Raw genomic sequence first — 26,428 nt, 5'->3', positions numbered from 1 at the left:
GGTAGGTAGTTAGGTACGTACGTACGTACTACGTACGTATGTATGTATTCTTCGTTTCAAAAATGACAAAATCTAATCGTTTTCAATTCCTTCCTGTTAAGGAATTTAAATAATGAGAATTTGTTATCTGAATCATACACACTGGTAGCTATGAATCCTGAGCATCTATGATAAAATGTCAATATATGCTTTCAGAAAGCAAACATATTAAGATCAAATAAAAGTATATGCATTTCAGTACATGCGACTATATTTCTTGGTGGATCGGTACCGTTTCTGCAAACTTACAAAGTACCTGAAGTCACGATGATCTCTGCAAAAATTATTGAATTTTAGCAGTGGCGGAATATTTGAGGTCAAAACGGCAGTATCTGAGTAAATAAGTATGATCTTAACGCCAAGAATATATCTTTGTAATTGTGATGTATTTCCGTTTCACAAATTGTAAGAAGCGGTGGAAAGAGAGAGAGAGAGAGAGAGAGAGAGAGAGAGAGAGAGAGAGAGAGAGAGAGAGAGGGAAAGTATTCTCCTTTTAGTAAAGATGGTTCCATTTGTTAAGGCGAGTGGCGGTGACTCTCTGGCTTACATGCCGGACTCGTAACCTAAATGAGCCAATCCTATCATCGGATAACTAGTAGTGCTGGCTAAATCGGTGTGTTCTATGATAAATCCTTTTTACTACAATTGTCTCGTCAGTAAAGTTACTTATATTCCTGTGCCATTAATCACCAAAATAACCAAACCAATATGTGTTGCTAGATTGGCAATATCTGCACACATTTGGATGGTTCTTAAAACATCGTGGCCTCTATTAAATTTCGGATAATTATGTTAGTACGTTTTCGAAAAGTGTCTTTAAGTCTTCCTATTTTTTAAGAATGGTGATCACATTTCATTGTGAATCAGTATCATTTGCACCAACAATATGAAAGAGTTTAATGTCATGATGCTTTCTTTAAAATAAAAAAGGTTGTTTCTAAGCTTAACGTTTCGAAATTTCGACCATACTTGATAGAAGCTTACGTAATTTGTATAAACTTAAGAGGGCTGGCTTCTGACATTAACTCTAAATAGGCCGTGCGATTTGAGAACTTTGAAACAGTAAATATCGATGTATGCTCGCAGTATCAAGGACGAGAGACAGTGTACAATGCATGATATACCATATACGGTACACGATAAATGATGCTCGACGGACACAATGTCCTATCAAAAAGGTTATGACCAGGTGAGCTAAAAATCGTTAATTTACCTTTAAGAAATTTCTTCAAGGAAGGCAATGCAGGTCTTTGTCTTTCTTCGGCCGCTTGCTGTGAAAGAATCTTTTCTGGAAAAATGAAATTACATCGCCCATGTGTCATGGCTGACACCAGTGTTATTAGCGCAGTGATGTCAAGATTAACATTTTTGATGCTGTCAATGTCACTATCTCTATCGCTAAATATGCTACAAAGCATGTGCTCGTAGTCAATGTGCTCACACGTCAACAATTCTTTCTTGACGAATTGGTCCACAGAGGTTACCCCCTCCATGCACTGATTTTGATTCGGACGACTTCTCTCACCGTGCATATGATTTGAGTCAGTGCCTGACTCCAATTCTTCTGAAGTACTTTGTTGTGTGCATAAATCCTTAGTTATTTGTCCACTTTGTTGTTCAATATTATCGTTGGAACTGGAGAAAGGTATGTACTCCATTGTGTCTATGCAATGGTGGGGTATAGAAAGTGATGATGTTACATGCGCATCTCTATCACTGAACTCTGAATCATTATCTTCCGAATCTTCAGTATCTCCCAAAGACAATTCCAGTAGCTTCTCCTCTATATCTGGGGCCACCGGTACCTGTTGCCCTAGAACTGTCACACCAATACTTTCCAATGCTTTTGCCATTGGTATCGTGATGCCATTATAAAAGGAAAAAACAACCCTCGGGATAGTAAAATTCACTGGGTGTTCGGATGAACAATCGACAAAATCTTGAGCTTGAAAAAGAAGATCACGTTCACCAAATTGGCCTTGGCCTACACAATGAGAAATATATTTATAAGGATACATATATAGAATTTGAGATGATGCTTATATAATCATAATATTAGTGACCTAGAATGTATTCCAATCAAGTACCGGACGTGAGCTAGGTACTTCAGCAACTATCGCCCAATTACCAAGCATTAGCGTTCGGTCATGCGCTCGTTCTTAAAACAAAGATTGGTATGGGTTGCTTTTAAGCCACCATACAATACTTAAAACTTACTTTCTCGCATTTCACAATATGGGACTATAATTATACATTGCCAGGCAGCTCCCTGCAACAACCGTGCAAGTTTTAGTACAGACTAATCGATTGCTTAGGTAGATAGGAATTGCAAACCATCAGTTGATTCAATTTCTAACGGAAATTTAATTAAAAAAATACATTAAACAAATTCTATACAGATTAAACGGACTATTGATAAATAAAGGATCTTACATCTGTTCATTTCAAATTAAATTTACGAAAAGAGTCGAAAAGTTTCTATCTCCTGCAAGCCTTAGCAAGCAAATAATTTTTTGACGGGTTTCCAATATTTCATTTCAAATGAGCACAAATTAAAGATTGCATTTATCGCATGACGGAAAATATTGATGTTATTTGATCAAATCGCAGAATAGTGAAATGAATGCCATACATTTGGATGCCCTGGTCGTTACGCCTATCTTTTGCATTATGTTATGACGTCATTTGTGAGGTTATGATTTGTTAAATCACGTGTGAGCGTGTGTGTGTGTGTGTGTGTGTATATATATATATATATATATATATATATATATATATATATATATATATATATATATATATATATATATATATATATACTGATGTGTGTATATTGACATACATAACATAGTAGTCGTGTGATAATTATTACTTTGTACTAATGCATAGAACAAAAACGGAGAGAAGCAAAATCTAAACTGGATACGATTTAGTATTGCATTTATAACAGGAGTTCGATAACATAAAGATTCTGAACGCCTTGGCGAGAAACAGCTGTAAGCTAGTAACAAGTTACGTAAATTTAATATGAAATCATTACCCACTGAGATTTAGTTTATCACACAATTTATATTTAGCGAAAAGAGTATAGACATAACAGATAATTTACGGAAATTCTTTAATTACGGCTTAGAAATTGCATCTTTCAATGATTGTGCATGAAAAAGTAGTCCCAGACGCGAGTTGAAGATTATGCACGATCCGATAACCAGTGGTATTTAAAAGTAGATTTTTAATTCTTTGTTTTTATAAATTATAACTGAAAGAGAAACTGTTCTTCCATATCAATATAACATTCTACAAGGACATAATTTTTCAACACTGAATCTCCTGTGTGATTTCAGACAGATCACTTGGTTCAGGTCAGCATCAGCAGCTGATGCGTCATATACTTGAATTTTCGATAACATTCTTCACAAGGTTTTATTGAAAAGTGTGTTTATTTCAATATGGACATTCACAACAGCTGAATTATTAGATACGGCAGAAGAAAAAAAAACAGCACTGGAGCTAATAGGAATTCGTGTGAATGAATGATTATTGGATGCATAGAAACTTTTACTAAATCCAAACTGTAAAGATGTTGAGAGGTATAACAGTCATGCCAAATTCAGATTTGTTGAGTCAGCATAATATGCATTATTTGATATGGAAGAATGCTGTGCAATGGCAACTGTCTGTTGGTTAGGACACCACCATCTGCAGATATTCTTTTTATAATAAAGCTGAGTTTATTTAATTCCTATAGGTTGACATTTAAACCATGCCTGTCCTGGCGTTGGAGTGCAATGTAATCATGTCGTAGATTTATAAAACTAATCTGGCATTCAGTGAATTCTACGTAGGGTAAATTGGGCATGTTCCGACATAAGTAACAATTACTGGGCGTTTATGTTAGAGTAGACCGTTTATCCTAATGCCCGATGGGCTACAGGCTGGAAATACTGCGGCCGAATTGTTGACAGTAACAGAATAAATATTCCAAAAGGCAGGACAAAAAAATGCTCCCACGGTAGTAGCAAATCAATAAGAATAATGCAGATCTAGAATTGTATGGGCTTTATCTGGACAAATATGTTCAAAGAAATTGATACGTTAAACTGCTGACATATCAGAAATATTAAACCGCAAACATTGAATAGACCTTGTACGAACTATCTGATAATAATAAGGGTTCATCGAAAGGACACAAATGAGCGAACAGAATTTCCAGAAATTTACTGATTTTAACTTCACAGTGTTGAGACTACTGCGTAATATTCTTCAGCGATATCAAGATTTTGAAAGTAACTGCTGTGGTGGACATACTGGATGTCACACTGATACCATTCGCATGAAGGTAAAACATACATCATTAGATGTCTTTTGGTGAAAACCCCGTACAATAACGATCATCCATTCGGAGGATGAGTGACAAGATTTTCAGGATAGTTGTCGTAGGACCCATACTGGATGAACGATTTGCACCGTTTTACTTCAGGATCAAATAGCTATCATAAGAAAAGTACTGGTGAAAACCACATGTTAATATAGCCAACCATTTAGATGGAGTAGAGATAACAATATTTTCAAGATAATCACTAAGGTGGCCATCTTGAGAGTTAGTCATTTTCATCTCGGACCAATCAGACACCATAAGAACCCTCCTGGTGAAAACCGCATAAATAAATGACTTTCCATTTAAAAGTAACAGCGAAAACAAGATTTTCTAGATGGTCACAATCCGGATGTCAGATCGGCAACATTTTATTTCAGAGCAAAGTAAACATAATAAGAAATCTTTTAGTGGATACCCTATGATGATTTGATGACGCATTCGGGAGAAATAGAGATAGCATGATATTCAAGCTGGTCAATGTAGCAGCCAAATTACACCTGAGATCGGCACCATTTTCATTCAAAACCAACCAGACATAATAAGAAGCATTTTCTTGAGAACCCCATGCCGATATGACCGTCCGATTGAGATAGGTCATTCTAACAAGATTTTCTGAAAGGATGTTGTGGCGTCCATACTGGGCATCAGATTTGCACCATTTTCATTCAAGAGGACTAGCTATGACAATAATTTATAGATGGTCGCTGTGTGGAAGCCATACTGGTTTTCCGACCAGCACCATTTTCATTCAAGACCAAATGAACATCTTTAAAGTATTCTAGTGAAAACCCCACCTCAGTATGAGATTCTCTTCACGAGAAATTGCGATAACAAGCTTTTAAATATGGCCCTTGCATCTGCCAAATTGAACTTCAGATCAGCACCAATTTCATTTAGGGCCAAACAGGCACCATGAGAAGTCTTTTCGTGAAATCACCATGTTGATATGACCATTCGTTCAGGAGAAGCGGCGAGAATAAGAGTTTGAAGATGCCGGCCGTGTTTCATTGTTAAAACTTGTGAAGCAGTAATTAATGTTTCTAACAAAACATGAGGTATCATTCATTCTACGAAGTCAACTGCAGTCATGCTTTAGTAAAAAAGTTAAACTAATACACATATGCAATAGCTGTACCAAAGACAATTCCAAAAAGCAATGTTTAGTTTTATTTGTTGTATGTACTATAGTCAGTTTGCAAACATTCTCTGAGAACATACAAGTTTATATTTGTGATCTTGCTGCTAAACACAGAACAAATATGATAAGTTTGCAATCTCTATCTAAAATTTACATTTTCGCCATTGACCTGAGTACGGACTTGAGTACAGGAACGGACAAGCTGGCACCGTAACTCTTACAAATGAACATTCTAAAATTAACTCGCGAATTCTTGCAGACCAAATTTTGTTTAAAACCAATAATTATTGGCAGTGTTATGCTGCGAAAGTCTAAACAATAGGAGAAGAGTAATCAAGGGCAATAATTCCAGTAAATGTTACCGTGGAATGCAAGAATATAACATCATTAATTGTCTAATTATGCCGTAAAACGAAATAAAACACGTGCTCAAGGTTTTTTATGATAAAGGTGCAAGCATAATTCTGTTGAAATCGAGTAGTTTAGTAAAGTAATGCCGCGAAACCAATGTCCCATGGAAGGAAGTCAGGCACCATAATTATTATATGCTCATTATTTTCTCCGTTAACTTTACATTGTCAGAATCGTTCAGTATTTTACGATACTGCACACATTCATATTGCATTCACGTGCATAAAGGAACTACTTTCTACTGTAAACAAATAATGGACGCAGACGCCAGCACTTTTGATTTGTAAACAAATCCTGTACACTCGCGTAGTAGGCGTTTTACGTTGTGGTTGTTTAAATTTGTTTCTGAATGAAGTAAAGCAATTGTTTCTTGGGCTGACACATACCAGTTGCTCTTGGCACATTCTGCATTACCTTTTTTGATACAACCTCTTAATGCTGAGCGCCAAGCGAGGCAACTGTTTGTACCATTTTTGTAAGTCTTTGGTATGACTCGACCAGGGATCTAACCCACAACCTCCCGCATCCGAGGCGGGCGCTCTAATAGACCACCGGAGCGGTCTCACACGCTTTAGTTACTTTCCAGTTATTCGCAATGAAATTATCTTCCAGAAAGGACATGGGGGCCGACAGCTGGATGGACTGACTGACAATGCCATTATTACTATAACGTTTCGCCAAATTTTTGTGCGGGGTCCCAATAATAACAATTTCGACGAAAACGCATCAACCCTCACCCATCCCGCTCGCTCGCCCCCCACCACAAAAATAAAAACAATCAAAAGATAGGCGAAATTTCATGACCAAACCAAATCGTTGCATGTCACTTGCCTTGCAGATCTTTATGCAAGGTGTATCGATGATTTACAGCCCAAATTAAATTTAGCATGTATCTATTATGATCTATAAACAAAGATTTGAAGAAAAATATTTCTTCAAATGTTTGAGTTTTCTTGAGATCCGGGCCGTCATTCCTTGATATTAACAAGAACAAATTTATCATCAAAAGTTCACTCTACATAGATCTCGTTTTCGATGAAAAGAGTTTAAATGTATCAACTGGTCTCATTCTGTACCTACTTATTTCTGATAGATTCGCTTATATATATATATATATATATATATATATATATATATATATATATATATATATATATATATATATATATATATATATATATATATATATATATAAGAACAATGCTGCGTCAATACAGTAGTCAGCTAAAATTATAACAATTTTGGGGAGAAATAAACTTTCGAATATATTTAATTTTAATTTCCTATTGCTTCAGGAGGTGTATCGATCAAAAGAGCTTGAACTTGACCGCCATAGTAGCATTGGTGTGTGTTTGATCAGAGTCATCTTCATTTAATGCTGCCATCTGCATATCACAAGAACAATTTCACAAAATCCATATCAGTTAGAACAGGAAAATTAGTAATAACAGGATTTCAAGATGGCCGCCAAATCAAATCGAAACCATCTTCATTTAAGACGATCCATATGTCGTGAAGAGCTTGAGTGAAAACTCCATGACAATATGACCATCCGTTCAAAAGTAGCGATTATTCCAAGACACGGCGCCATAGTGAATATTTTGGGTGTTTGAGGTGCACTATTTTCTCTCAGATACTACAAAGCCTCAGGCTGATGCATGATGCCATGTTTCTATAAGACTCAAGATACTAATTCAGTTCCCATAGTAAATCTATGCAAACACCATGATATTAAAAATTCAGTAACTTTAATTTTCTGAGTCCTCATGATCAAACCTATAGTTATCAATATAGATGAAACCTGGATGGTCAGCGTCTGTGCAGAAAAAAGTATCCGCGCCTCGGCTTTTTCTGGACTTATATGTGTCTGAAACATGTGCGTTCAATTCCGCACCAAAGAGTCAGGTGCTAATTTCAATGAGTGTTCCAAGCTCAAGACAGTCTAAGAACTGAAATTCAATCAAGAAAACGATGTCTCTATTTTTACAGTTTCGTTTTCCTACCATATAATTCACATTGTCAACCAATCCTGGCAACCCAAACCCATATATACTCTGTTTTATGTTCACCCATTTCCAGGCTGGTTCCCATTTTTCCATACAATTAGTTCCGTGTGTCATTTACCCTCCTCCAAGTAGTTTAGGAGAAACAGCTAAAAGAATCAACTGCTAGACGGCGGATGAGGGCCATAAAATAAATGTTCTCAAGGCCTTCAATCAGATGAACTAAATAACGTGTTTTCTGAGAGTAACATCACAAGCATCAAGCAACAGTTTGCGGATAAGAAAATAAATTGGTATGCGTGGCGGCATAAATATATCCCTTTCGAGCTCTTGGCCTGATTGCATAATAAACCCCAAAACGCTGAGTATTAAGAGGGGCTATCAAAGTATAAACAACAATTTACTTACAACAAATGGTAGGTGGACAGAGTATGGAGATTTGCCCATTGTCACTTTAAATCATGTGACTTTTATGTCAACTGGCAACTATTACTTCTCTCATTACCGTGCTATACTATACTTGTTGTACACAGTCGGTTCTATGATATATAATGTCCTTTTCTTATCCCCATACCCCTCAAAAAAGCGATGTGACATTCGTTGTAAGAGTACTCGTGTACTCTTAAGACGACTGTCAAATCACCTTTTTTAAATAAAAAAACATTATTCCGACGTACAGTTCTGATGAGTACGTTACTGACAGCAAAACTCCTATGCCTAATTTGTGTTTTTTTAAAATTCATATTTCATTTCTCTGAGATAAGTTATCGGTAGAATCAGAACGTTTTTAAAATGTGCTATTACTAAAAGGAAAGTATGCAAACAGACTTCAATATGTACTACAAAGTGCTTTTTATTATGGAAAGACAAATCTAGAAATGTCATTCAGAACAGTTTTTACATATACTGGAGGTTTTCTCGGTTAAACGAATTAATCTGAGCAAATTCCCATATGTATAGTTGGCACTGTTAAGTAAAGAACACAACACAATGCCAGAAAGCTGATAGAATATATGGATATTGATTTCGGAATTAATCACTATCAAGCGTCACTCCATACAGAGGCCCGGCATTGTTACCATAGTACGGTAAATAGAATTACGGCATTCTTTTATTTGGCACCAATGCTTACAATGCTTACACATAATCTTTGCCAAAAATATATCAGACAGAGAAGAACTTGCTGCCATATTAACAAAAAATACTGGGGAAATATGTTTAGTTCGTCTCCTTGAAATATGTTGCAAAGAAGAAAGTATCCAATATACAAGCGAGCAATGCACTGAATTGACATAGCTGAGTGATATAAAGCTTTAGATCCTGTTTCGCGCCTTTCTTAAAAAATGTGTTACCCTCACACACACACACACACACACACACACACACACACGTGACATTTATACATAGAGGCAAACTCTTTTGCCGCTGTAATCTGTTTCAAAACAATTACTGAAACAATGCTTTGCTGAAAGGTGACAGTATGGGGCAACCAAGGAACAATGCTTTGCAGAAAGGTGATAGTACTGAGCAGCAAAGAAATAGTGCTTTGCAGAACGTTGATAGTATTGGGCAGCCAAGGAACAATGCTTTGCTGAAAGATGAATAGTAAGGTGATAGTATTGGGCAGTCAAGGAATAATGCTTTGCTGAAAGGTGATAGTATTGGACAGCCATGGAACAACAATTTTCTGAAGGGTAGTACTACTGGGCAGCCACGGAACAAAAAGTTGCTGAAAAGTGATTGTTGTGGGCAGCCAATGAACAATGATTTGCTGAAAGATGATAGTACTGGGCAACCAAGAAACAGCGAATTGCTGAAAGTTGATGCTACTGGGAAGCTAAGTAATAATGATTTGCAGAAAGGTAATATCACTTGGCAGCAAGGACATTTTTTTCTTTCCGTTATCAATAACGTATTTTAAAAAAAAACAGCTGTTGAACGTATTCATTGGATCTCAGCTTGTAAAATATATATATATATAGTCTAAGCATTGCAAAGAACTGATTGCAACCGATTTCCAGTAATAAATCTTGGACTAGAAATCAAAACTTGGATCAAATAAAACGCAGAAATTTTTCAGTGTAAGAAAGAACACACAAGAAGCAGAGGAATGTTACTGTGTTCTACAGTGAAAACGTAAGGTCGTTTCAAAGATTATATTAATTCTCGACATTCATATTAAAGTGAGAACAACAATGTGCTAGTTGACGACAGTTTATGAGAAAACAGTTGTCACTGACCATAAGTGTTAAAGAATGCGTCATATATCATTATATCTATATAAACTTTTTTTTCACTAACCAAATAAACACATTTTAGAATTAGGCGAAGGTTCATCACTGATTAAGCCTCTTATCGAATCACACAACACGTATACGAAGCAAGTCTTATTAGATAAGGACAGTCCCCAATACATGCACTGTTGATAAAATACTACGATATTTCTTCGGGAGCGATTTCGGCATTTATGATAATGTTTATGACTCTGTTTCAAATGCATATGATTATCTGTACCACATTTATACGTATCTGTGCCCAGACTATTCTACTTACAGAAAACGTGTTAAATTTGCAAACAAGAGGCAAAGTGAGCCTTATATCGCGCAGCTGTCAGCGCGATCAGTATTACAATGTGCATGACATGAAGGAACTTTTTGATACAATAAATATTACTTGTATTATAGAGTTCCTGAAAGCAGTGAATATTTACTCTAAACTCTAACTTTTATGTTATCACCTTGTGCAGTTTTATGTAATATATATACCGTCCCTCTTTTAATACCTTATAATCATTCTTCATTAACATACACCATTTACATCCCTCGTTGATCGGGAAGTTCTATTTTTCACCGTTACCATCTTATCGTCTTAATTTCAACTATTTGGTTTTGATATCCTGGTCGATATGAGACTTTTATAATTTTTAAAAGATTACACATATAACATTTTGTTTGGCGCTAAATAGCCCAATAGTGCTGATGCGCCGTTAAAACACAATCACAATCAATCAATCACTCAGCTGTCACATGCCTGACAGATGGCCAATAAATCTGGGTCAGTATGATGATTTCTGTTGAAACTGCTCCAATGATGTTGATTGCGTATGATATGAAATAACTGTTGCAAGGTTTCTTTAGACTTTGTACCTTCATATACAACCTAAAAATTAATTATGCGTCCAGTACTGAATGGTATCTGTGCTAGAAAAAGTGAATATAGATTTACAAGCCAGCATGGTACTTTTCTCATTTCACTGAGGATCATGAAAGGCGTAAAATAGGATACAATAAATCTGATAATCAAAAACCTCATCAAATACCATGTTAAGAAGAAGATTTGGTTTGGTTTGTATTTTTGTGAGTTTAACGCCATTTTTCAACATTTGACACACAATACATGGAGGTTTTTATATCTGGTGGAGGAAGAACAAAGGAAACCCCGAAATGAACCACCCACCCACGGGAAATTACTGGCAAGTTTTCTCACAAGATGAGACATCGGTAATCTGTACGGGCAATCGCCTTGGACTTCTCAGCCACCCCCGGGGCCCGAAAAAGCTATGGAACCGATGTGGCTAAACCTAACAACAAATGTCAGTAACATAATTTAAGAAAACAGTTTGATGTAAGTCAATCTAAGATCCAAACAATATAAAATGCGGACTATATACCGTATGTATGTATATATGGTTGACAATCGGCGGGATGCCAATTCTAACAAAAACTCCTTAACTCTTGAAGATACACGCATAACGTTCTCTTTATCGAACTCATCCTCACCCGTGCACTGGTGAAGCTACTACGAAAATCAGGCTGATATCAAATAGAAAAAATCCTCGATATAAAAACATGATTGTGCACAAACGGACTGACGAGCGGAATGACGCTATTTCTGTCTCCCCTCGTTTATGCTGCGAGGTAAAAGAAATAAATCTGCATTCTGATACAAGCATGGCGTCTGCATGAATTGACATGAACAGTGATTTGTGATTTTTGGCGTTTAATACCAATTTTGCACATGACAGGCCATGCATGGTAGCCAGTCTACTTGGTGAAGGAAAGTCTGAAAAGGCTCCGGAAGATCCACCGACCAATGGGAAGCTACTGGCAAGCTTTCTCAAATACTAGCATTGGTTTATTCAAGACTCGAACACAAGCGACCACAAATAAGATAGGAGAATGAGTGATCTGTAAAGGCGAGCGCCTTAAACCATTCCGCCACACAGGACCCTTGAATAGGAACAAAATTGATTAATTCTAGACTGACAGCGACTTGAGAAAACAGAAAATTCAAGCTAACATAAAATGTTATTAATGATTAGGTTTAGTTAGCAATAAAATAGATTCTTCGTATCTGTGTGATAAATGGAATTCCTTAGTGGAATCATTTGATGTGTTCCGTACTAATAATAAAGCTCGCTCTAATTACGTTACTGGCATTCAGTCAATGCGTTTATCCTGACAGTTATGTAACACTTTCCTAGGGGCCCCGAGTGGCCGAGTGGTCTAAAGCGCTCTTCGTTACGGATCACTGCCATCTCACCTCTGTCTGCGGCGGTTCGAGTCTAAGATTCAGCCAATGTGGGCATGTGAGAAAGCTTGCCAGTAGCTTCTCGTGGGTCGGTGGTTCTTTCCGGGGTTTTCCGGGTTCTTCCTCCACCATTAATACTGGCCGCCATGTATAGCCTATCGTGCTGAAAAATGGCGTTAAACCCCACAACAACAACAACAACAACAACACTTTCCTATGGATCACCTTAGTAAACATAGTGTATTTTCATGAAAAGAAAGTACAGTACATTGAATACAATTTAAATCTGAGATGAAAACACAATGATGGAAATGAAACACTGATTAAAGACGTTGCGGTTGTTTAGTCAGAATAAAAGTAACTTGTTAAAGAGGAATATGATTTTGCCGTTTCAAACGAGTAAGTTATATATATAACATCGACACCTTTCTAAAAAATCCGAATTTTATTTGGCTAATGAGCTGAGTCCGCATTTTTTGTTTTTAATGGCACGGTAATGCGTGCACGAGAAAAAAACACAGCACGGTCATGCGTGCAAGATTTCACAAAGTACTTTTGTAAAACATGATACCCTTTAAAGGTTATCGCTATTTTGAAAAGTTCGTTCTTCTACGACCTGCATTTAAAAGTGGCAGGGAAAAAAAAACAATAACTGATTACGCACCAAAGAAAACATAACAGTAATTGCTCTTTTCGGGCAACAGCCTGCGGGCTCTGGACGGTAGAATTTGCCTGAAGCATCCCCATAACGCCCTGATAGGCACTTCGGGCACTGTGGCTCAGTTTTTACCGTGCCGGACTCGCGATCAAATGTGTGCGGGTCTCAATCAAAGCCCGAGTCAGCTTCCGTGGTAAGTCCTAGAGCAAAGCACTTTGCTCCACTTGTCTAAGCACAAAATAACCAACATGTATTGATATGTCATGAAACACCAAACCAAAGCAATTATTTCGTGCAAACAGTGCCAGAAAGCGAAGTATTGAATGGAAAGGTGCAATTTTCCTTTGAACAAAGGAACTGCTTCCATCATTTTTTATCGAAATGCTTTGCTAAATATAATTTCTTCCTCCATTCTTTCTTTCCGTTATTCTCATTTAAGTTCATGTTGCATAATTCTGTATTTTTCATTGCACTATTCTTACCCGAAAGCAGTGAATCTTAACTATCAGTTGCAGACGGCATTGTGGGTAATTTTCTCATCAGCTCAGTTCCTTGTCTACTATACTTGAGACAGACCATGAAGAAATGCATTGTGATTTCAATTCCAACGCAGGAACAAAAAGGTGTGTCAACAAGTTGAACACGGTAAAGATGAGCTTTAAGTGAATTTACAATATGTCGTAATCTAGTAAGGATAATATCTAGGGTTAGATTGATAAAACTGGGCGTTTTACCATGGGTAGATTGTACGCATTAGCTGACTAGAACCTAAAACTATGTTTATTTTGTTACTGTAGCCACACATGTACTACTTGATCGAAACTGCGAGATTTCACCGACTGGGTTTTAGTAGTGGACATAAAAAGGCCGCGTTTCATATCAATTTCGTCACATTAAAACTTAGGAAAATCGAGCGCAAGATGTAAGCATGTTTTGCCCGTTTTACAGCAAATGCATAGTAAATTTAACAAAATAATAACATTATGGTCAACGGGAATGGAATTAGCTGTCCATACGCTAAAACAATATTTTAATGTAGGAATTAGCATATGGGGAAGACCAAATTTGTAGAGTTTTCCCTCGCTTTATGAACCTGACATATATCTCAAAATAAATGTTGGAATCGTACTCTTTACGTTAGTAATAGAGCTGAAATCATTACCTCTACAGTGAGGGCAAATTTTGCTCCCAAAACCTTTGACAATAAAACATATGCATGAAGAAATCCTACAGTTAACTTACATTAAATCTGTCATCATGCATGCACATCTAAAATGTAACATCATTTCATAGCTCGCCAAACAGTGTGTGTGTGTGTGTGTGTGTGTATTGTGTATTGTGTGTGTGTGTGAGATTTGGATTTTAACGTAGCTTTAACAATTCTTCAGTAATATCACTAAGATGTCTGCATTATGGCGGTTTATAGTGTTGTCTAGCGCTGGGGCATCATACCGCAGACATGTGGCATCATGTCCCACCCAGTCACATTATCCTGACACCAGGCCCATCAGGCCGACCAGTCCTAACACTAACTTCTTAGTGCTGAGCGCCTAGCGAGGCAAATGTTAGTACCATTTCTATAAGTCTTTGGTATGACTCGGCCGGGGTCCGAACCCGCAACCTCCCCCATCCGAGGAGGACGCTCTAAGCACTTGGCCACCGTAGCACTCATTTAAGTCTAATTATTCTTACTTTATCAGCAGGTACATATCTGAATGTTCCCAGCCTTGTTCGGTCTTCTTCACTAAAAGTAGTTCTTTTTTCTGACCCTTTCTGAATGGTCCACTACCCTAGTGCCACCACGTTTCCCCCTCCACACATGCACTGCCATTAAAAATGACTGTAAAGTCTTTGAATTTCTACAACTGCTTTACGAACTATATTTCTAACAATCTGGACCATGCATGTTATGCAACAAAATGATGAAGTTACCGTGTTTGATATGTCACATTGACACACGAATGCACACACACACACACACACACACACGCATACATGCATACGTACGTACACACGCACACACACATACACACACACATACATACATACATACATACACGTACGTACATACGTACATACATACATACATACATACCGGCACAGAAAATATTGAATTAAATCGATAATTACCAGCCCATATTAAATGAAGAGCTTGTGCTTTTCGTGCAACCACCTTTATCCACGCGAGGCCCTTCAAAGCAACAACATCAACATAAAGACTTTCTTTTCTGTTTGTGCAGCTGAAAGGTTGTACTACCTGTGTCACATCAGAAGCATTCTCTATAGCGTGCACCAATGCAGCATAGTGACCAAGATTACTACTCTTTAGTCGGCACTCGTCAAAAGCTGTATTTTCCAACTGTAAAAATAAAATAAAATCCATAAGAAACGAAAATATTGGACAAAATACATACCTCATAAGTATTTCCAATCAAGGTCAAGTCAAATTTAATACATAGAGGATATCAAATGGGTAATGATTTAATCCTGAATTTATGAAAGGAGTTGAATAAGGTCCAGCTTTTGAGAGCCTTGGCAAGCAAAAGATGGTCATTATTCAATGAGTTTCACAGATTTAATATTAAATCATTGCCCATCTGAGATTATATGTATCACATAGTTTCTATTTCAGTGGAAATTATTTAGATAAAAAGAAGAACGAATAATTTCGTTCATTCTGACAGGCGCTGCACCTTTCATTTGGTATGCGTAAAAAAATAGTCCCAAACAAAGTAGAACTAGTATTTACATTTAAAAGTGGTTTATACTTTCTTACAAACTATAGATAAAATAGCAAGCGTCCTTCCGAATAAATAGAACATTTCAAATAGACAAAATCATTTTTCAACACACAATGTCTAATGCGCTTGGTGTCGCATTGTTTGATGTAGTACCCGTTAGACTGCAGTAGACGATTTATGTTTATGTAACCTAAGGTGTCGCTTTCACACCTAAATATTAATTGTTGCGATATTCAGGTGAAAGAAACTTTACTGGATGCAGAAATTTCCATATATACTGTAATATATTTGCGACCGGATATTTGCAGTACTTGATTTGGAACAGTAGATTACATAATATATAAACAAATTTCATTTTGAGTCGGGATTGCATCACATATTTACAGCGTAAATATGCAGTGGTTGGATAAAATTTTGTCAGTTTGGACACAGGTTTATGTCCACATTATTCCGTGAACAAACGTGAATTTATTTACTTCTGAAAGTTAACATTTAAACCACGCTTGTATAAATCGTGGATTCCATACTACTCAGATCCACATAAAGTGATATGTCGCATGTTATAATATCAAAAATATTAAACTGCACACATTACATGCAAAGTGTACCAAGTAAATCACCGCTACGGTGGCCTAGTGGTTAGAGCATCCGCCTCGGATGCAGGAGGTTGCGGGTTCGAACCCCGGCTGAGTCATACCAAAGACGTTAGAAAATGGTACAAACAGCTTCCTCGCTTGGCGCTCAGCATTGAGAGGTTAGTGTTAGGACTGGTCGATCTGGTGTCAGGATAATGAGACTGGGTGGGACATCATGCTACATGTGTGCGGCATGATGTCCCAGTGCTAGATACCACTATAAAACTGTCACACTGCAGACATCGTAGCGATATGACTGAAAAATTGTTAAAGCTACGTTAAAAATCCAAATCACACACACACACACACACACACCTAAATACGTTATAATTGTAAAAGTGACACAACGCAACGCAAGGTACACCAAATGCAACAGAACGATAACACAACGCATACATAACGAAAACACAGCGTATCGCAACGGTAACGCAACGGTCGATCATTTTTGTTCACCGTTACTGCGAATTATCTTAACGCTTGACGATGGTCGCAACAATTATTACGAAACGCTATATGATACTTGAAAACGGGTGGCAATGCTCAGTGTCATTTATAAAGTTAAATTAAAAACAACTAGACATATAGTTGCGGAATAAACGTAGGCGACACTTATTCAACTGTCTGTAATTTTAGGTTTTTCTGAAGATACCTGTATCTTACGACAAGAACATTTATCTCTACCATACAATAAAAACAACAAACTTTATAGGATGTGAGCAACTGTTTGTCCTTTTAGAACATGATTTTATAGGCAGCTGTAGGAGTAGTAGCTTTGGTAGTAGTTTTGTCTTCATAATAGCTATGACAATTTACACAAACTTTGTAAGATTTACACTAACGTTGCAAGTCTCACCACATGCACAAATAAATAATACACATGCATGTTACGGGATGGATAAATGTGTGTGAATTCATAGGGTAGAGATGGTTTTGGCCCATATTAGCACGCCCGGTCCTAACCCTAACTGTCATGCTGTTATATGTTTTAAGGATTTTACATTTCTACATACATACACACATACATGCATACATACATACATACATACATACATACATACATACATACATACATACATACATACATACATACATATATACACACACATACATACATACATACATACATACATACATACATACATACAAACACACATACATACATACATACATACATACATACATACATACATACATACATACATACATACATACATACATACATACATACAAACATACATACATACATACATACATACATACATACATACATACACCAATGTGGGCATGTGAGAAAGCTTGTCAGTAGCTTCTCGTGGGTCGGTGGTTCTTCCCGGGGTTTTACCGGGTTCTTCCTCCACCGTTAATATTGGCCGCCATGCATAGCCTATCGTGTGCTGAAAAATGGCGTTAAACCCCACAACAACAACAACAACATACATCCCTACATCCATGCATGCATCATATATACATACATACATACATACATACATACATACATACATACATACATGCACACAAACTTACATACATACACACATACATACATACAAACACACATACATACATACATACATACATACATACATACATACATACATACATACATACACCAATGTGGGTATGTGAGAAAGCTTGTCAGTAGCTTCTCGTGGGTCGGTGGTTCTTCCCGGGGTTTTACCGGGTTCTTCCTCCACCGTTAATATTGGCCGCCATGCACAGCCTATCGTTTGCTGAAAAATGGCGTTAAACCCCACAACAACAACAGCATACATCCCTACATCCATGCATGCATCATACATACATACATACATACATACATACATACATACATACATACATACATGCATAGTTTTCTCGTTTTCTACTTTCTCTGCAGCACAGGGTATGAATTATAATATACCAATGTTTAATTTGGGCAGGTACGTTATTCACGAATTCCCGTTTTAACATGTACGAAAGTTGCATAACCAGTCTGGACTAACCCTAACAATTAGCTATAATCCAGATTTAATATTAAAAATAAATGAGTGCTAACACTAACTATATTACTTAGGCGCATAAATACCAGGAATCGAAATCTTGTAAAGCGATGAATTAAATTGCTAACGATATAGTTTCTACCATAAAATCGGGCATCTTTAAAACAGGGTGCATTAAGTTAACTGATTCCTTAAAATACTAAATGATGACCTATTTCAGGTCTTCTCTGGACTTGGGCGTATATGTCAATGTACTGTTTATTTTAGTAATGCTTCCACCTCAACGGTCACGTATCCCGCAAGGAATGGCCACTCACTCGGCACTCTCCCTAATAAGAAATAAATATCGAACATACGGAACCATTCCTGACGGTCACTCAATAAGTAACACATAGTCTGTACACTTCCATTTGTGTATATGTTATGTATAGTATGTATTCTGAGCTTGACCTTGTCCAAAATCAAGTTCTTAGTGTACCTGACCAGTGACATTTATTTAATAAACAACAATATACATAATACATGTGAATTAAATATTCAGGTCTTTATTAATGTAAATATATTTACTAGAATTTGAGCTAAACGATAGTCTTGAGTATGGCCTGATGATCATTAGGGACGGAAAATGTCATTTAAGTAACTGTGTATTTTCTGAAAATTGTAATTGCGATTTAGGTCAAGTGGAGGGATATACAATCTTGTTTATCTAAAAACCCTAATTCTAGCAATAACATATTGAAGCAGAATTAGCCTTATTGATGTGAAGTTTTTCATTTGGGTGGATTTATTTATTCAAATTATTATTCACTCAACAATATTCTTGGACAGATACATTAATTTTTAATGATAGCTAATTCAGACAAGGACATTTTTGATTATAGTATTGTGATATATCAAAAGACTGTTAGCACATAATCACAATCCAGACCACTGGCACATTATCACAATCAAGACTACAGGCACATTCAACACAGTCAGATTCGGAATTTATTTGAAATAGCGCTGGAATTAAATTGGAATTTGTTACATTTGGACTTGTGATAGAACTTTTAGGACTATCTGGAATATAATTCATTATCATGTAACTTCTGTTTTTAAACTTTTCACTTTGTATTCTAGAGAAATAAATTATTTGTTGAATTTTACTAACTTGTTGGTTTTCGCTAGTTTCTGTTACTTAGATTAAGACCATAGAGTCGTAATACGGAGCTTGTACCAAATTTTTCGTATACATATTTATTTGAAATATTTAAAATTTTGCTATATTATAATCTCATATCGAAGAAATACAAAGTGATGTATTATTCCTCTCAATCCAATGACGTGAAAGCCATTAACGAAATTCTTGGTGAAGCAGTTGTATGCATAAATCGGTGTCTGCGAGCTAAGTATAGATTCCAATTGTTGCGTTTATGTCGGCTCCTTTTCCTAGACCCTATAACAAGCGTACTTAACATATGCCTATTCATACCGTTGCAAAATCAACATAAACGTAAAAAGGTTCTGTAATGATTCAAAAGATTTCATCCGACCAATTCATCATCCTTGGGTCAGGACAGACTATATGCTTCCTGCTGCCAATGAATATAACTGGCTAATGCATTTTAACAAAACCAAATAAGCTAATGGATTACGAAAACAGAAATGACTCCTTATATGAATTTATAAACTGAACTGTATACGGATAAGGTTACTGTGAAATTCTAAAATCTAAAGTGTCGTGTATTGGCTACAAAACTTCTTGCAACAAGCGATTTATGTTTGGATCCATAGGTTCAGATTTAAGGCTCGAGCAAAATATGAGAAAGTAAACTCTGTATTTAAACTAACACTTGTAAGAAGAAATGTGTGCTGTCACCGCTTTTCTAATAAAGGTGTTAGAATGCCAATTAAAAATGGAGATATCGGTAATTTTGAAACTCTAACTGCGTAAACTACTTTTTGGTACATGCAAAATTATCTAACAGCTGGCAAAACAGGTGGCGAACGATCACCCATCTGAAACGAAATGAGAAAATATCACTTTGATGGGTCCAATGTACTCTGCAATAAGTTTTCGATTTTAGCATTCGTGCAGATATCAAACGTCTATATCTGAGGCTGATTGAAGAAAATAATGACAAAATAAGCCATTTTTGGAAGCAATTTTTAAGAAGAAAAAAAAACAAATTATGGATTGGTTTAATCAGCAGACAAATATTCATGATACACCTTAGGCACGGAAACAAATACTCGAACAACGATTCTTTATACATCAAGAAAAACACATGGTATGAAGAGTTTAGTAAACAACCGTCTTAGCAAAATATTTGCGAGCAAAAAAAAGACAGCTTCTTGTATTGTGAAGTACGTCATCGGTTGTTACTTTCCATTTTTTATTACAGAGAAACGGCAAAATTAAACATATCTTCTAGCCACTGCTGGTAAACCTTGTGATCTTCTGCATTCTAAATATATATTTTAATCACAGTATCATCGACGACTGGGTTTCCTGTTGCGCTATGCTGATTCATAGGTCTGCACAATTTACCGGCACTAAAAAAATGGCTAATGGCTGAAAGGATTCTACATCAAGCTATCCTTTGTTATTCAGTCAAAATGGGAAATAGGCTTCCTGTAACCACAGGTTTTATTTACATATCACTAACGGCGTGACTCAATCTAGACGATGCAAAGTATTATATCCAAAACAGAAAATATCTTTACCAAACCGTTCACAGACATAGCTTGTATTAATAAGCCCTGAATACGAAGTTTCCTAAACTGATAACGAGAAGACTGCTTATAATGAATTACATCTTGTAATCCATAACATTCGATTTAAGAGTCTCGACTTCAGATGACTGTTGAAGCAAGTTTCATTTTGATTTTTATGTATACAAGAATGCTTTATACCCTGCTGCGTTTGCGTTAAGTCATATACATTATACAGATAAATAAAATGACCCTCCAGGAATCCAGAGAAAAAGGATCTAAGATCTTTTAATAAAAATAACCCTTTAATCATGGAATTGAAAAACTACATTTCACTGCTCAGGAAAACGTTGAGACTGTAAAATTCTGGACAAAAAGGTCTCAAATTATGATGTAATAGTGACTTTATTCCTCCCAGTTTTATTTAGCGGACTAGGGTAATATATTTAGTTATTTCTCAATAAAACATTCCAATGAGAATAGGAATTGTACGACGATTTGGTGGTACATTGATGCTTAAACTCAATTTGATACAATAAAACTACCAAAGAAATCTTGGACCTCTCGAACACCAGACTGTTACTGGCAATGTCCTAGAAAGTTATACCTAAGTCTTACTTTCTATTGAAGAGATTTTAACTGGACATGTAACAAAGTTAAAACCATAGACAGGAATCGCATGCTCGAGCTAGAGAACATGTTATAAAGCATGGACATAACACATATATATATATATATATATATATATATATATATATATATATATATATATATATATATATATATATATATATATATATAAACCTTAAGTGCATTACCTGGGTTTAAAAACTCTGATGTACGCTTGACTCTAGTTCAAACCAATTTGGAAACAAAACCAGCTATTTAAAGAACTAAAACCGAACATAACGAAACTATAGAATTCTTGTCTTCGCGGAGCGCAATAGATCTTTAAGGACATAACAACATATAAGATTTATTTTATGTCATCGAAAATACAATTACAAACCATCCTTGAGTGTTTCTGTGATGCAGATATATCCATGTAACAACACATGCCAGGAAATGAAGACTACTTAAATATCAAGCCAGAACAGTGCTTTCATTTGGATTGGGCAACCCCTTTGATTCTTCAATGTACACTATCGAATCAAAAGAATAAATGCAATCATCTAAATTATCTGACAATTCGAATTATCAACGACCAACTTCCCGTTCACTGACATAAAAAAGACATAAATGTGTCTGCAATGTAAATATAGATTAAACCAAGAGAACCATCCCGTTTTTTCTATTTTTATAATGGTATAATAAACACATGATGCATAAACAGTTCTTACGGTCGCACAGTTCACATTTACTTGATGGGGTTAATGATTTATGATGTCATCATAGCACTAAATTATAGATACACAATGTAAGAAAATAATTCCACCAAAGAGAAATTTATCAAGCCATTCGTGACGTGTTCAGATTTAACAAAATCAGCTAATATGTCTTAAAGACGGCAGATAATTAAAAAAATGAATCTCTCCAATTCAACTGAAATGAAATAGTGTCTTAGGAATGTATTTCGCCATCAATGAAGTATACCCCCATATCTTGTTTTCAACAATTCATTCTTAATTACCTTTACTTTCATCCTTTTTTAAAAGTATTGTTAAGTCTGATATCTGTTAATTCGAACTTTCTTTACTGTATATGGATGCGCTTCGCCATTGTGTGCTTCACATCTTCTCACTGAAATAGTTCACAAAGTGTGGCGTTAGGCACCAGATGGGAAACATTCAAACTGGCTTAGAGGACGCTTTTTCTCCAGGTGGGTACTCCGAAGTACAAAAAAATAACTTGAAGAACAAAAAGAATTTTTAATGTGGAAAAGAATCTATCGCCTAATGATCGTAGAGTACTTACCTGGAGTTTCGCTAAGGTCAAAACAAACCTTTGTTTACTATAATGTTGGTTTTAGAATTAGGGTAAGTAGGTAGTTTAATATATATATATATATATATATATATATATATATATATATATATATATATATATATATATATATATATATATATATATATATATATATATATATTGTTTCCCTTGACCATCATTTGTGCTTCAGGGACCCCCAAAGTTTTAAACTGACCCCCAGATTTGATGCTCAAGTTTGATTTTTACTCAGGCTGCCCCCCAATACTGACATCAAGGAGATGTTTGACTCTCAGTCTTTAACTCTTAGGGGATATATATATATATATATATATATATATATATATATATATATATATATATATATATATATATATATATATATATATATATAATGATCATTATACACAATGCACAGTTCTTCAAGGAGTGTATAAAACTGGCTCTATTGGATCTACAAATTAATTTAGGGTTGTTGTTTTTTTAAATGTACCTTGCAAGGGTCGGCAAGAAAAACAAGGACGGTTGGCCGACCAGAAATAGACATTTCTATTTTGGCCTTAACGGCACGCACGCTAATATAATATTTCATGGTGAAAATAAATCAATCTTATGCGACTATGAATAAGCAGCAAAAAGTAAGAAAAAATACACAATTATAGTTTGATTAAATGCTCAAGACCACTGCGCATGGAGAAATGGACAGTACAAGTGCAAGGAAGTAAACTCTACGATGAAGCTAACAATAGCTATACTGGACATCAAACTTTACTTATAGTGCCATGTTTTAATAAAAACAACATATTTTTCAACAGGATACTTAGGTGCATGTGCTGTTGTCTGTAAGGGTTATTTATTCCGTTCAGTCGCTGATGTATATCAGCCTAATCCAAAGCTGTGGCTGTGCAAAAAAAAATATAATGCAATATACTTTTCATAACGGAATGTGCAGCAATACATAATTTAGCACCCAAAGAAACAATCTTGTGTTAGTGTAATACGAATCATTTCAATGAACGTGGGAATAAACAAAGAAATATTATTCAAGAATAGGCTCAGAGATGATGGCATGATTTTATCTAAGGCGTGGTGGCTCCTCCTTTCTAAAAGAAAAAAGGTGGGTGGGCAGCAATATTTCAATCTTTATCGAACACTTTCTTACCACCCTATTCTGTAAGAGCTCTACTGAAATCAGACTCCATAAAAGATACCGCGTCGAGTTGTATAAGCATTAATCTATTGATTGTTTCTAAGCTATCTCTGTATGCGTCTTTGCGCAGACCAGCACCACCGCCTTTCGCAGCCTGTTGTCTGAAGGGGCATACATAATGCTAACGTAGCTGAGAAACGGTTTTTTTATGCGTGTTGTGTAAAAATTTCAGCAGCGACTGTCTCTTGGAAATCTCTGCTCCAAAATAAGAATTTTCACTAATGTTAGCTCTGCCAAAGTTTCGCTTTCATGAATGAATACTATGCATACTTTATTTCATGTTCCATGTTGCTTTATTATGGTTGTACGATCCAAAAATGCAATAATCTGCTACTCTGACAAAGGTACTTCGATCAAATAAATATAATTACGTATTAATTTCTCTTGAGATTCTTATGTATTCCATATATCTCAGACTGATATGGTGGCCCAAGTGGTTAGAGTGTCCGCGGAGGATGCGGGAGGTCACGGGTTCGAATCCCCGACCGAGTCTTACCGAAGACTTGCAAAAATTGTACAAACTACTGCCTTGCTTGACGTTCAGCATTAAGAGGTTAGTGTTAGGACTAGTCGACCGACCTGGTGCAAGGATAATGTGACCGGGATGGATATGATGACACATTCTGTGGCATGACATTGCTAGACATAAAAATAAACTGTCACACTGCAGACATCGTAGCGATATGACTCAAATTGTTAAAGCTACGTAAAAAATAATAAAAAACTCAATTTATTTTAATCTTCTATTGTTTTGCAGTAAAGGGTGCTTCGTGACTAAATTGCTTTTGATAAGCTATGAAAACTACACAACTTTTAAATTTTTGCCTGGTTTTTTCTCAGACTTGATATTCTGCCTTTTCTAAATTTGTAAATACCGCTGAACCAGCAAGCAGTCTCTTTTCTTTTTGTCCATTTAGAATGTATATCAGACTCGTATTCGACATCATTTTCGGATTTAAAATCACACACTGGCTTTTCCAGTCAAATATTCCAAGCTCCAATTAATTAATACACTTCAAAAATCTAAAAATCATTGTCAGCATCGCAGTTATCAGCCAATATTTGCCATGATGAACCATGTTGTGAGTTGGCCATTTAATGTTTTCTAGGTAGCCCGTATTTTAAACAAGATGCCGTTCTTTCGAAACAAATTGTTCTCCGAGATAATTGGCATAAAAAGCATTCAGTAAGCAGTCTACTCGTCTACTTTCATACTCATTCCAATGTACAATACGGTTTGTGCGCTTTAACGCCCAGTTTCAGCACATGATACACATCGGTCAATATATATTAATGGAGAAAATGTCCGTGAAAAGAACACCGACCCCCGAGAGGCTACTGGCAAGTTTTGTCATATGCTCACTTTGGTCGATCCGAGACGCGAACATTCGCGGGCAGAAGCGAGAAGTGCGAGTCATCGGTAAAGGCCAGCATCTTCGTCCGCTAGACCACCTGGTGTCCCTTGTACGTACAACACACAGTTGTCCTGCTAAGGATAACATATTAAATTTTTACAATATCAGGTTCATGTGGAACGTTAATCACTGAACAAACATGCTTATTCCTAAATCAAATTGCGCTGGTTACAAAAAGTCATCTGCGTAAGCTAGGACGTATATATATATATATATATATATATATATATATATATATATATATATATATATATATATATATATATATATATATATATATCGAAAGCTTGCAAAAATTCCATAATAGGCTTTCCGCACAATTAATTTCAAAGCCATTTCCTGTCGATATGCAGCGCAACACCATTCATTTAATACATACTGAAAAAGAATGGTCTTTGTACATACAACCCACTATGTTGGTCCTTGAGTTATGGATAAGTCTATTTTTCAAAGAAAACTGGGTAGGTAATGGAACCGTCGCGTACTGTTGGTATAACAAACATTGTCTACTCATTAGAGAAATAATTTCACAAACACACAATATACTGAATTAGTTTCATACAAAACAGATGATGCATGTTTGTTACCTGTGGCACGTGACGGCTTCCGTATATGAGAAACCGACTCGAAACTGCTGTCCAGACCATAGAAAGAAAAAAATGGTCATCATTTAG

General features: G+C 36.0%; 1 protein-coding gene across 2 annotated transcripts in view; it reads right to left on the bottom strand.

Moving 5' to 3' along the window:
* The window catches only part of LOC149776371 (UPF0415 protein C7orf25-like), a 117,984-nt gene that overhangs the window by 10,841 nt on the left and 80,715 nt on the right, over window positions 1-26,428 (bottom strand). For both annotated transcript variants that reach the window (XM_089940744.1, XM_089940745.1), the window contains exons 3-4: window positions 15,288-15,516; window positions 1,253-2,023 (exon numbers count right to left, since the gene is read on the bottom strand). In XM_089940744.1, the coding sequence (XP_089796870.1) occupies window positions 1,253-2,023; window positions 15,288-15,516 (1,000 nt within the window). The remainder of the gene's footprint in view (window positions 1-1,252; window positions 2,024-15,287; window positions 15,517-26,428) is intronic.

The sequence above is a fragment of the Sinohyriopsis cumingii genome, chromosome 18, assembly GCF_028554795.1.
Source record: "Sinohyriopsis cumingii isolate HCF-2022 chromosome 18, ASM2855479v2, whole genome shotgun sequence".
Classification (NCBI taxonomy): Eukaryota; Metazoa; Mollusca; class Bivalvia; order Unionida; family Unionidae; genus Sinohyriopsis; species Sinohyriopsis cumingii.
This window is presented reverse-complemented; position numbering and strand designations above follow the sequence as displayed.